Here is a 12,858-nt window from a genome sequence, read left to right on the forward strand (position 1 = left end):
GAAAAATGTATTCTGGCTGGTAGCCCATGCCTTTAGTCCCAGAACTTGGGAGGCAGAGGCAGGCAGATCTCTGAGTTTCAGGCCTGCCTAATCTTACAGAGGGAAATCCGGGATAGGCAGGGCTCCACAGAGAAACCCTGTCTTGAGGAAATAAATACACAAAACAGATAAATAAAGAAAAGTATACAAGGCGTGGAAGGCCCTGTTCACAGCCATTCTGTGCATCTGAACACACTCAGTATAGGGCCTGCTATTATTCGCAGTTTGTACCGGAAGGGACTGAAGCAGAAGAATGGGAAGACAAAGGCCCAGACCATTTGGTCAGGGACAGGCAAAGCAGGATTTGAGTTCAAACTGACAGCAGATGCTCAGGTTATTGAGTCTGCAATGGAAGTATTTCAATTTGAGTGGCTTAAAATGAGAGGGGACAGGCTGGGGACAGCTCAGCAGTAGGGCCAGGCCTCCGCATGGGACAGCCTGACTCCATTCCCAGCCCGGTAAAAATGAAGTCACAGACATCTACCCCTTCACAGGTCACCTGAGATCAACGTTTCAGTGGGGTTGGCTCTTTATGCTGAGGGAGAGTCCTACACACCCTTCCCCCAGGCCCTGGCACTTGGTGTAAAAGTGTCACTGTCTCAGCCTCTGTATCACTTCTCCCTACACCTCCCTACCACCCCAGGCTGGCCTTGAACTCACTATGTAGGAGAGGTTGGTCTTGAATTTCTGATCCTCCTGCCTCCACTGGAGATTGTAGGTGTGTACCATGTCCTGTTTCACGCTGTGATAGGGACAGTACCCATGGGGTTTGTATATACCAGACAAGCACCACTGCCCCTCATCCTCACCTCCAGGTTCCTTTTGGTAAGGATACCAACAACTGAATTTCTAGAACTTCACTGCATCTTTTCAGAGGGCATGTTTCAGCTTGTTTCTGTACAGCAGCTCTACAGGATGCTGTGCAGCTGACACACAGAATGTGTCCATGCTGGGCCAGGGCGACCACCCGCTCAGTAGCCACCTGGGCCACTCAGGTCCTGGATGAGATGAATCGGCTAGAACACAGGCTCATGGGGAGGGCTAGGATGAAGGAGCTCTTCCCTGGGGGGATGGGAGGCCTGTGGTGGAGCCTACGAGGACCACCCAGGATGCATGGGCAAGGGAAGGGGGCATTTTTCTTGGCTGCTAGGCACGGACCTCTCTCCCAGCAGCATGGTTTCAATCACCTTGACAGCAAAACCTCAAGCTTCGAATCTGGGCTGCGGATGCTTTGTTTTTCTTGCTAATCAAGACTCTAACTTTTGGCTCATGGTAACAAAGATTTCAACAGCCACAGCTAAAAAGGTTGTTAGAGCTCTTTCCTGGAAGGCATCATGTTAAGCTCTCTGTGGAAACAGAGCAAGGTAAACGACAAATAACCTGGGAAGAAAGGCTTTTTGGAAGGCGGGGTCATGTATTTTTCGGCATCTTCAGAGAGACAAGTCATGAAATGTTTGCCACCTCTGTAACTGTAAACCCAGGATGAGCTGAGAGCACACTGGAGCAGACCAAGGCCTCAGAGCCTGCCTTGGCATTCCCAGAGGGAGGCACGTCCATCTTGGTCGGGGTCCGGGCTTCAGTAGCTCTTGGCCTCTAGGGAATTTAATGCTTCAAGGATCAGATAGGAACTCATTGCTGTGAACACACTGATAGAAGCTGGTCCTGTTTCATGTTTTGTCACACAAAGAGAATGTATTTTAGCTAGCATGTATCCATTTGGTGACTCCTGAATATATTTTGCTTTCCCCCAGGGTTCTCATGAAACATTGTCTGCACATTTAAGCAGCTTTTGCTTCTGAGGCCCAGCAAACAAAACTGCCAGAGAAAAACAGCTTCCAGGTTTCGCTTAGCAAGAAAATGTCCTTTGCTGTTTTAGCAGTGGATTCGGTTACTAGAAACCCTAGTGGGATTAAACACACCATGTACTATCTGTTAACACTGTTCCTCACCTTGTGGGCCCCACTGCAGGGCTGGCCACACAGTCTTTTTCTTAGCACTAACTAAAGTTTCTACAGTGTGACTCAGGCTAGAGAGAGGACTCAGGCTCAGGTTCAGGCAGGGTGGCATTGTTTCTAGCTGGGTTCCACCTTGGGAAAGGAAATTCTTCTGAATGGTAATCTGTCAGCTTTTATAACCTGCTGAGGCTCCTTCAGCTGTGTCCACGCTGAGTCCCTGAGTCTCTTCTTATTCCCTTATGGCCACACTTGGCTCTGTTATGCCTTTCCCCCACCTGGGTCTGACTATTTCACAGTTTCTGAGTTCTTCCCCAGGGCAGGGGTCCACGTCCAGCCACAGGCCAGTGACAATCTCACCGCACCGAGATTACCGCCCTCTGCTCCTCCCAGGACTGGGGCCTGAACCCAGAGCCTTGTACGTGCTAAGGCTGCTCTACCACGGAGCCACGTCTCAACTATTTTCTATGGAGACACAATCTTACTAAGCTGCATAGAATGGCTTTGAACTTGCTCTGTAGCCCAGGCAGTCTTGAATGTTTTTGATCCCCCTGCTTCAGCCTCTCTTCTATGTAGCTGAAGTTAAAGGCCTGCATATGTCTGGCCCACCACAATGTGACTTTGCTAAAGCTGTGTGCAGTCTGCTTTTTCCACTGAAGATGCGCTGAGTTTGTGCGCTGCTCTTCAGTCCTGGGAACTAAGGTAAATCTGTATAGTTCAGCCCAAGAACTCTGTCCTCACCACTCCCTGCAGTGAGGTAGCCATCGTGGGGAACCATCAGCAGCGACTGGAAGCAGCTGCCCAGTGCCTTCTGGATTCTGGTGTCTCAGGAATCCACAGAATTCTGGTGGATTACATCAGCTTGATTATTTTGCTTTTTCCCCATATCAGAAGGAACTCGCTCTCATCTAGATGCTAACTCTTCTCAGGATGGGATCTCCTTAGAGAGGAGGGACCACTTGGCCCCTGTGTTCTGCCTTAGCCACAATGAATATAATTTAACTTCTGGGACATCCCTGGGATGGCGGCCAAGCCTATGTCCGCTGCCATGTCTCCTTCCCCATCTTGCTGAGACCTCACTGGAGTCTGTGGCTTCATGCGTAGAGTGTGTAAACAAAGGGCCATGTGCACCCTGGTGCAGATGGCTGTGTATCTGTTCTGTGCACACATGTGGCCTCCGAGCTCCGGGCAGGCCCCAAGTCCTGGCCACTTCTGGCTCTTACAGCTTTGACTTTCCTCGCTCATCCGGGCAGTGCGGGCAATGCCTCAGGCATAGAAAGAACCTGCCTGCCTCCCCAGCCTCAATCTAGAACAAGTTCTTCTGGAAACACTAGAAAACAATCTGAAAAAGGCACATCACTTTTTTCAACTTGGGAAAAACTAGAAAGGTATAGCCTTTCTTTCAAAGAAACAGGATACTTACACACACACACACACACACACACACACACACAGCGAGCCTGGCTTTATGGAGTTCAGTCATGTTACACTAATCTTAAGTGACAGAGCAGCACACCCGGTAGATCAAGGGGATGACAATAGTTGGGAGTTTACCTTTGTCAGCTTTGAAACTTTTGATTTCTGTGTCCTATTCAATATGATTATCATTAAAGTGGTTGAAAAACTAGAAAAGACAGGGCCAGTGCTGGCTAGGGACAGAAGTGGGATTGTGAAGGGGTCAGCCTTGAGCCCTGTGGCCCTGAGCACTCAGGAACCAGCCAGACAAAGAGACCACAGGAGACAGCAGTACTTTCCAGGTGGGGAAGGGGGCTGGGTAGGGCCTGGGGACAGATCAGCCAGCCAGAGAAACAGCCTTGCGGTGACCACAGTGATCAATCCAAGTATGGAGGCCTGAGGAAGTACAAGGGAGGCACACAAATGCACACCAGCGTGGCTAACACTGAGCTAGGTGAGCAGAGCACATGACTCTGCGGCGCGCCCGCCGCCTCAACACTGGCCGCCGCCTCAACACTGGCCCCTTCCAAACAAGACAGGTGGACAACTCAGGCGAGTCAGAAGTAAGTAATCTAGGACGGGACGTGGAAGTGAAAGACAAGAAAGTTAAACAAATTAGGTTTATTGAACTTGGAGATGGACCACTTTATAGGGGCCAAACCAAACAAAAATAGAAACAAACTCCAGCGCATGAGAACAAAATTAAATGTAATGAGGATTCTTGTTGGCTTTAAGGCTGATGAAACAAGCTATTAAATTAGCAGATTTCTCCGGGATGGTTTTGTATATCCCAGCCTAAGTGGGAAAAGACCTAGATAACTTGACAATAGCTGTCCTACTCAACATTGTTAGGACTCTACTTCAAGTGCTTAAACCCGTAAGTGAGAATCAAGCAGCAGGTGGTAAATTTAGTGTTACACTGTCCCAAGGTGTGGTCGGTTGTCATTCCTAATGAAAAGTCCAAATGCACAATAAGGATCAGCAGAGAGCCAGGCCCCTTCCAGAAAGTGGGATCCCTGAACAGAGACACCCACACTAATACAGGGAGTGGGGTAACAGAGACACCCACACTAATACAGAGAATGGGGTAACAGTGGCACCCACACTAATACAGGCAGGGGGTAACAGTGGCACCTACACTAATACAGGGAGTGGGGTAAGGTGACACCCACACTAATACAGAGAGTGGGGTAACAGTGGCACCCACACTAATACAGGGAGTGGGGTAACGTGGCACCCACACTAATACAGGGAGTGGGGTAACAGTGGCGCCCACACTAATACAGGGAGTGGGGTAACAGTGGCGCCCACACTAATACAGGGAGTGGGGTAACAGTGGCACCCACACTAATACAGGGAGTGGGGTAACAGTGGCACCCACACTAATACAGGCAGGGGGTAACAGTGGCGCCCACACTAATACAGGGAGTGGGGTAACAGTGGCACCCACACTAATACAGGGAGTGGGGTAACAGTGGCACCCACACTAATACAGGGAGTGGAGTAACAGTGGCACCCACACTAATACAGGGAGTGGGGTAACAGTGGCACCCACACTAATACAGGCGGGGGTAACAGTGGCACCCACACTAATACAGGGAGTGGGGTAACAGTGGCACCCACACTAATACAGGGAGTGGGGTAACAGTGGCACCCACACTAATACAGGGAGTGGGGTAACAGTGGCACCCACACTAATACAGGGAGTGGGGTAACAGTGGCACCCACACTAATACAGGGAGTGGGGTAACAGTGGCACCCACACTAATACAGGGAGTGGGGTAACAGTGGCACCCACACTAATACAGGGAGTGGGGTAACAGTGGCACCCACACTAATACAGGGAGTGGGGTAACAGTGGCACCCACACTAATACAGGGAGTGGGGTAACAGTGGCACCCACACTAATACAGGGAGTGGGGTAACAGTGGCACCCACACTAATACAGGGAGTGGGGTAACAGTGGCACCCACACTAATACAGGCGGGGGGGGGGGGGGTTGTTCTCTCTTCCCATTCTAAACAAGCTCTTGGGGAAGTACCTACTATAGGCAGATGATGAGACGAGAGACTGGCGTATGTGAAACCCACCCCAAGTGTGACCCCATCCAAACACTTTTCTTCGAGTAAGCAGGATAAGGGGAAACCTCACAATGCTTTTCCTTATAATGCGGCTGATAGCTAATAACCACACAGTCAGTTATGTAATTATTTAATCAGTTCTTTAGAAAATGTGCCAATTAGTAAAAGTTGGCTTATTTTAACAGCCTTAAACATTGGTCACTATTTAAACAAGACATCCTAGAACAAACGAACAGAAGCAATCACAGAATAGTTCATAGTAATTTACAAGAGGATGGTACACATGTAGATACAGAGGTAGAAATTGACTTTTACAATGTTTCACTAATACACATATATCAAATTCAAGGCACAAAATAGTTTGCTTTACAAAAAATACTGTAAAAATGTCACTTGCTGTTCTACAATGTGAACAAACCTTTAAGAACTGTCTCCGCCCTTCCGCAGCACTGCACATAAGACTTGCTCCCCACACCAATCAGAGCTGGCACAAATGCGGGGGCTTTCTAATGCAGAAATCCCCATTATCTTTGTGGCGCTGCTATGTCCTGTAGACAAGGTCCCCCCTTCTCCCCTAAATACAAGCTTGCAGCTCTGTGAGGAAAGGGCACTTTCTATACGCAGCAAAATTCACAGGTAGAAAATGTACAACCATGTGGATTAACCAGGTCTCTAAACATTTAATTTAGTATTTCAGAGATTGAACTTAAAAGTCACTCAATATTTAGTCACTGTAAGTTTAAGAAAGAGACATATGGTCTTCACTGCGATGCTCAGACTGCGATGAGCTCAAACTGACATCAAAAAATCCACAGAGAGCATGAACAAGCCACCCAGCCTTGCACGAGAAGAACGGAGAGCACCGCAGACGGCGGCACTCACTGCCAGTCCTGACTGCAGAGGGGTCAGCTGGCTGGGTGTCCGTGATAACGAGTGAGTCAGTTCTGTGGGGACCCAGCAGACCGATACACACACGACTGTGGTCATCATTTCTAGACTTTCTGCTCATTAAAAAAATAATGATGTCACGTAGTGTTTGTCTAAATATTGGACTCATTTTTAGGGCCCTGTCTAAAAAAAAGACCCCATTGGCAAAAACCCAAGCTCACAGTTTTCAAGCACACTAGTCAGTTAATTTACACTTTATTATTTTTTAAAAAGTTGATTAGAAAAAAAAAAAAGAGTCGGCATGGGTTAGAATCCAGACTGTCAGTACTGCTCGACGCGCACGGACGACCATCCTGATAGAAACGGCACTCCGCACAAAAACACTCTTAGATTCCGTTTTTCGCTTCATTATTGTTTGTGGCTTGTTTTCTTTGAGCAATAAAGGGATACATACACTTGTCCGCTCCTAGAAATCGATACATGCACACCACAGCTTCAAAAGGAAGGATGCTGCAAAGGAAACAACAGTTAGCACAGGCCAGCCACAGGCTCACTTGGGGTGGGGCCGGCGGGTGGGGCCTCACTCACCTCTTCATGAATGTCACGATGTACATGAGGCGGGGGGTGCAGACCATGGGCTGGTCAGTGAGGATGGCCTTCATAGCCTGCTTCACACAGTAATCGGGCTTCAAAGGCGGCAAAAAGGGCTCAATTTCTTTTCTGAAAATTTACATTCAAAAATGAAATTTAGAATTAACACAGGATGGAAGACTAACAATACTCCAAAATCCTGTGACGTTATCTTTGGAACACTTCGGTTTTTTGCTGGTATTTTTGTTCTGCCTCACATTTTCCTATTATAAACAAACTCCATTTGTATTATCTAGTAAACAAAGTAGGAGAAAAATATGCCAAAGTAGCTGGCTTCCCTGTACAATGAGATCAGATCGTTGAGATGCCTTATAAGGTAAACTTCAATTGTTCTGATTTGTCTCTTTGACTAGAAAGGTACTTTGTTATCGCAAACATTAAACTCCAGCAGGCAGCACAGCTTTCTGTTTCAGGAGGACTGAGACAGCGCATACGCAGCCAAGGCCCTGTCTCCAGTGTGGGGCTGTCAGAGACCCACCTCCCAGTGCGGGCTGAGGATGTTAAACTGTATTCTAAGGAGTCTCTGAGGTAAAGGACCACCTTCTAATTCACTGAATCGTGTGCTAAAAACATAACGATGGCACACCCTTTACTACTCGTTGCTTTCGCCTGCCACTACACTAAGTGGAAAACAGGACCCCAGCAAAGGTTCCACCCAGAACCAAACTAACACATCCCAGGCACACAGGCATTCTTGAAGGATACTAGGCAGACCCAGACTTCCATTTCGTTTCTCTCCTCATGCTCCTGTTGAAGCTGGGAATCCCACCCAGGCCCGGCCTTGCACAGGCTCAGCTCCAGTCCGGAGCCACAGTCCAAGCCCTAAAGCTTAGTTCAGACTTACTGCCAGCTGGAGAATGAACGACTCAAACCATTCTCCATCCCTTGTTCAGCTCATTAAGTCTAAACAACAGTCCCCAACAAATGGGGCTGTCCTGTTCATTGTCCTTTGCCTTGCAAATCCACCCAAGCAAAGGTCTCAAGTCAGCAAGTCTTCACAAGTGTCCCTGCTGAGTCACAGTTGTGTTCCTCCCTGAGAGCCAGTGTTGAGGTGTTTAGATTCCCATATGCCTCATTCCCAGTGTGAGGGGAATTCCACTTCATTGTTAGTAAATCTAAATCGGTTTGTCTTAACCAAGTTGAATCTAGCTATACACATTTTCTGGGGGGGAAAAAGCTTTTAAATCTGGAGTGTGACATTCAGTCTCTTTAAGAAGACATGTTAATCCTCTGTATGGGTGACACTGTTTCATATCCAGATTAAAGTCACATTAAGGACTTTCCCTCTGGGGCCATCATAATAGCAGCGAGATCAAATGACCCTGAGGACAGACACAGCATCTAAGAGAAATTCTGGACATTTGTGGGTCCTCCTGACGATGATGGAGTGAAACCCATGCTGCCTGATATTCTGAAGTAACCCCGGCAAGCTTGAGTGGGCGCGGCACAGCTTCAAACCCTTGCTTGTGATCTCATTACAGACCTGAACAGGAGAACCACAGGCTAGCTGCCTTTCCTTCTAGCTAGGTCTCACTTTGTAGCCCTGGCTGGTTAGAACTCACCTTGTAGACTGACTAGTCTGTTTTTCAACTTGTGACAATTTCCCTGCCCCTGCTCCCGCCTCTGCCTCTGCCCCAAGAAGTGCTATTGATTCCAGATGTGTGCTACCACACCTACTAAGGCAGGTAAAGTCGACTAACAGTTCAAGTACAAGGCTGGCTGACTGAAGATGACCTCCACACATCGTCCTGATGTTACTGTTGTATCAGTAAGAAGACGGGGTTCCCACTGACCTGATTCGGCAGCCTCTGAACATGCCCGTGTCTACAAGGTAAGGGCAAACCAAAGTTGTTTTAATTCCATCCTTTTCAGCAGCCTTTAGCTCATGGCTCAGAGACTCATGAAAACCTACAACTCCAAATTTACTGGCACAGTAATCCTGAGCAAGAAAAGAGAGAACAGAAAGGGTGAGTCTCTGCACGTTCCATCCAATCTGCAGCGTCCTGGTCCTGTCTGGCTAGGTGTTTATTATAAAAGGTTATAGGTAATGAAGCAAAGAGAGGGAAGCTGTCTTAAAGGACAGACGTCTATTTGATGTGGTTCAGAGCAGAAACAACACTTTCCAGGCAATGACAGAAACTTAAGAATACTTTCTGCCACATAAACCAAGTATCATGTTTCTTTGGGGGAAGTCACTGAAAAGGGTTCTACGACAGCTAAAAGACTGGAATGAAAAAATGCAGGGAGCTTCCCTTTGAAGTGCCTGGAAAATTTACAAATGGTCTTTTGTTTAAAAGAGGAGACTGAAAAACCTACTTGTTTACATTAATGCACAAAGAACAAAGACAAGTCTAACTGGGGATATAAGCTATTCTGATCTGAAGTTAAAATGGCAAAAGTACCACAGCTTCTGAACTTGAACTAGAACTTAAAAGCATATGATATGGAAATATTTACATATTTGCAAGAAGTGATGTTTTTAATTTTCTAGGCTTCTGTAAGCTAAGTCTTACAGAACAATGTTATAATTTGGACACAGTGGAGAATGGGTCAGACAACCCAGGTCTGTAGCAGCAGGCAGCACCTGCCACTGGCCGTGAACATACCGAATGAGCTAGCAGCAGGCAGCTCACTTTTGGCAGGTTGACCAAAACAGAATGGGAGCCTTTGACCTCACTTATCTATCCTCACTTCTGGACTCTGTGCCTTAGCCATCAGCAAGGCTAAGGAAAACGGCTCTGTGAGGACTGTGCTGTCCTTTTCTAGAGCTGGTCCTGTGTTGGAGGGAAGCACCATTAGCTGACAAGAAGGTGTGGTAGCAGGTCTTGTGATGTGCTCACCGAAAATAAACGGCATGAATGAGAAAAATGCTTTTGAGCTGACAAACCTCAACTCCAGCAGTGCTGAACAGTCCCAGGGAACTCGCGACCGTCACAATGTGGCCATGATTAATCTCTAGCATCGTCGGAAGAAAGGCCTTAGTGGTCTGAAAGAAGTAAGATGCAGGCTTTAGAACTGACATGTCAACATCTCCTCTAAAATCCAGGATCACAGAACAGTCTCTGAGCTGTTAAAATTACATTTCCCAGTTCATTTAGAAACATCCAACATCTATCAGAAGGCTCCTTAAGTGTCTGGTTAATTCAGTGCCATGTCATTGTCCTGCGAGGCTTAGTATAAGGCAGGACCAACAAGGCTGTAACCCAAGGGCGCGGAGTGTCCAGAGATGTCATTAGGAGAAGGCTCTTTATCACCTTTCAAGCAACGGCGGCCAGTGGATCTGAACCACTGCTGGGCCAGAGGCCTCTTTCTGCTCAGCCATGTTTTGGGGTCTGTGAGCAACTGCCAGCCTACCTACCAGCAAGTGCCCCCCATAGTTGGTTTCCATGGTGACACTCCAGTGAATGGAGAGCCATCCTTGTACTCTGTTGGCACCTGAGGTTTACAGTCAAAGTGGACTAGCAGTAGATGAGGTATTTTAGAACATAAACTTATAAAGCACAGAACACCATTTCAGTGAAAAATTAGAGCCAGGATGTAAGTGCCATACTGTTGGGCACCTGGGGCACTCTGGGGGTCACACTCCAAGTCCACCCACTCAGGGTGGCAGAGGCAGGGGCAGCAAAGGCTTCTTACTAAACCCCTGTCTCCTGTCTTCAAGACACAAGGCTTTATTTAAACAAAAATCCTTCGAATTACTTAAGATGATCTATAAACCATCCCACCAGGCTCCCAACAGTTTTATAACCTGCTTCTTAAAAGAAAGCAGCAAAGAGTAATCTGTCTACTGCTGAGTTATGGTCTACTGTCAGTGCCGGTCCCCAGGATTTATGAACTTAAAAGACAAAACACTACACAGCCTACTTGAAGAAGAGCTGCGTTCCGTTTCAGACACTTTCCTGGCTAAAGTATCAAGTCTGAGCATGGATTTCTAGTGTTTGGATAACCCGTGTGTACAAGATCAAAAACAGTGGTGCCATTAATTTTGAAGCTTTCCACGCTCAACTTCATGGAGCAGCTGCCAAATGCCTGCTCGACAAGCATCTCGGCGTCTTCTCCAGCCCGCTGCTTGGACTGTCACAAGGCACCGCGTCCTACTTTGGAACCCATGCCAAACTCATTCTCAGCTGCCCTTGGCCCTGTTCTACCTAAAGGATAATATTATTTATTTAGTTTTAAACTGAGTTTTAAATACTTCATATCACTGGAATCTCTATTAATATCTTTACTAATTTTTAAAATTCAGATAATTCTGGAAGATATTTTCATCTTTGTGTATGTGATATCAGAACAGATATAGCATGCACATCACTCAAGTACAGCCAGGTCATATTGTCTAAAAGTATTCTAGACCAGCTTAACTTTATCTAAATTTCTCAAAGTTGTAGTGTATATCATTCACCGTAATATATCATTATATATCTTAGGGTTTTTTATTTATTTATTTATTTTGTTTTTTGGATTTTGGCTGTCCTGGAACTCACTCTGTAGACCAGGCTGGCCTCGAACTCAGAAATCCGCCTGCCTCTGCCTCCCAGAGTGCTGGGATTACAGCTGTGTGCCACCACCGCCCAGCTTATATTTTGGTATTTTGATCCTCCTTTTTTATAGTTACTTGTCTGACTGTCCCAACAAGCTCAGAGACACAGATCAGGCAGCCTTGCAGTTCACCTACTGGGGTTCACCCTCTCATACCGCACAGGGCCAGCACAAAACTGCTGTCAGAAACACCAACATTTTCATTCCACTGTGTTTCTTTGTAAATAGGAGCAGGGCAGTTATGATTCAATACTACTTTGGTCAGCCTGATACTTCAAAAGAACTGGTACTTCAGGTCATTTCTAGGCTCTAAAATCTACATGTGGTTGCTATGTCACAGAGCCGAGATAAAGTAGTTTGCAGAGGAGCATATACATTCCAAACTAAAGTAGAAAATAGTATAAAGTCTTAAAGAGTTCTACATCTTCTAAACATCCAGTTAAGATTTAGGTTTGGTAAAAAGCCTAAGCTTGTATTTTAGCTTTGATCATTTAAAACCTTTATAGATGTGTGAATGTTCTCTATATGCACATGGGAATCAGTGCAGGGCTGGTTAAGGTGCACACAGTGTGCACAGAAGCGAGAGGTCAACATGGTGCAGACGCCAGAGGCCAACCTCAGGTGTCTTCCTCTACTGCCTTTCCATCTCCGTGTTTGAGACAGGGCCTCTTACTGAAGCCAGAGCTTACTGACTGGCTAGGCAGGCTGAAGGTGCGCTCCGCCCATTTCCCCCACCCCGCAGTGGCACATTCACACCACTGCAGCTGGCCTTTCCGCAAGAGCTGGGGACCCAAACCCAAACCGTATGCTTGTACAGGAAGCACTTTGCCAACTGATCATCTCCCCGCTCCAGGAAAATGTATTCTTCATGTTCATCTGAGGTCACTTGCAAGGGTTTATGAGCCTACCAATAACCTCACTATAAGCTGAAAGGGTACTTGCTGTCCCAAATCTACTGGACACTACTGTTTATCCTAGCTCACTTCTTGTGTGCTCAGATCACTTGTGTCAGCTGGGCACAAGAACAGAGCAATTACAAAGATCAGAGTTCAAGGCACAGTCCTTCTGAACATACTATCAAAACATCAACAGCAAAAGGAGCCTAAGTCAAACCATTCTGAGTGAGAGGGATTGTCTATATTAAGTTTGCCTAGTGTTGAAAGACAGGGATAAATCTGGTGCCCTTTTACCTTTTTGTTTTAGAAGTTCTTACTGCAGTACTGTACAAGGACTTGACACTACATGCTAAGAAA

General features: G+C 46.7%; 1 protein-coding gene across 1 annotated transcript in view; it reads right to left on the bottom strand.

The window, feature by feature from the left end:
• Nucleotides 1–5,641: 5,641 nt before the first annotated feature.
• The window catches only part of Rdh10 (retinol dehydrogenase 10), a 28,303-nt gene continuing 21,086 nt past the window's right edge, over nt 5,642–12,858 (bottom strand). The window contains exons 3-6 of the mRNA XM_052175927.1: nt 9,954–10,052; nt 8,860–9,005; nt 7,004–7,135; nt 5,642–6,925 (exon numbers count right to left, since the gene is read on the bottom strand). Of these exons, the coding sequence (XP_052031887.1) occupies nt 6,802–6,925; nt 7,004–7,135; nt 8,860–9,005; nt 9,954–10,052 (501 nt within the window). The 3' untranslated portion in view covers nt 5,642–6,801. The remainder of the gene's footprint in view (nt 6,926–7,003; nt 7,136–8,859; nt 9,006–9,953; nt 10,053–12,858) is intronic.

This window comes from Apodemus sylvaticus, chromosome 3 (assembly GCF_947179515.1).
Source record: "Apodemus sylvaticus chromosome 3, mApoSyl1.1, whole genome shotgun sequence".
Lineage (NCBI taxonomy): Eukaryota > Metazoa > Chordata > Mammalia > Rodentia > Muridae > Apodemus > Apodemus sylvaticus.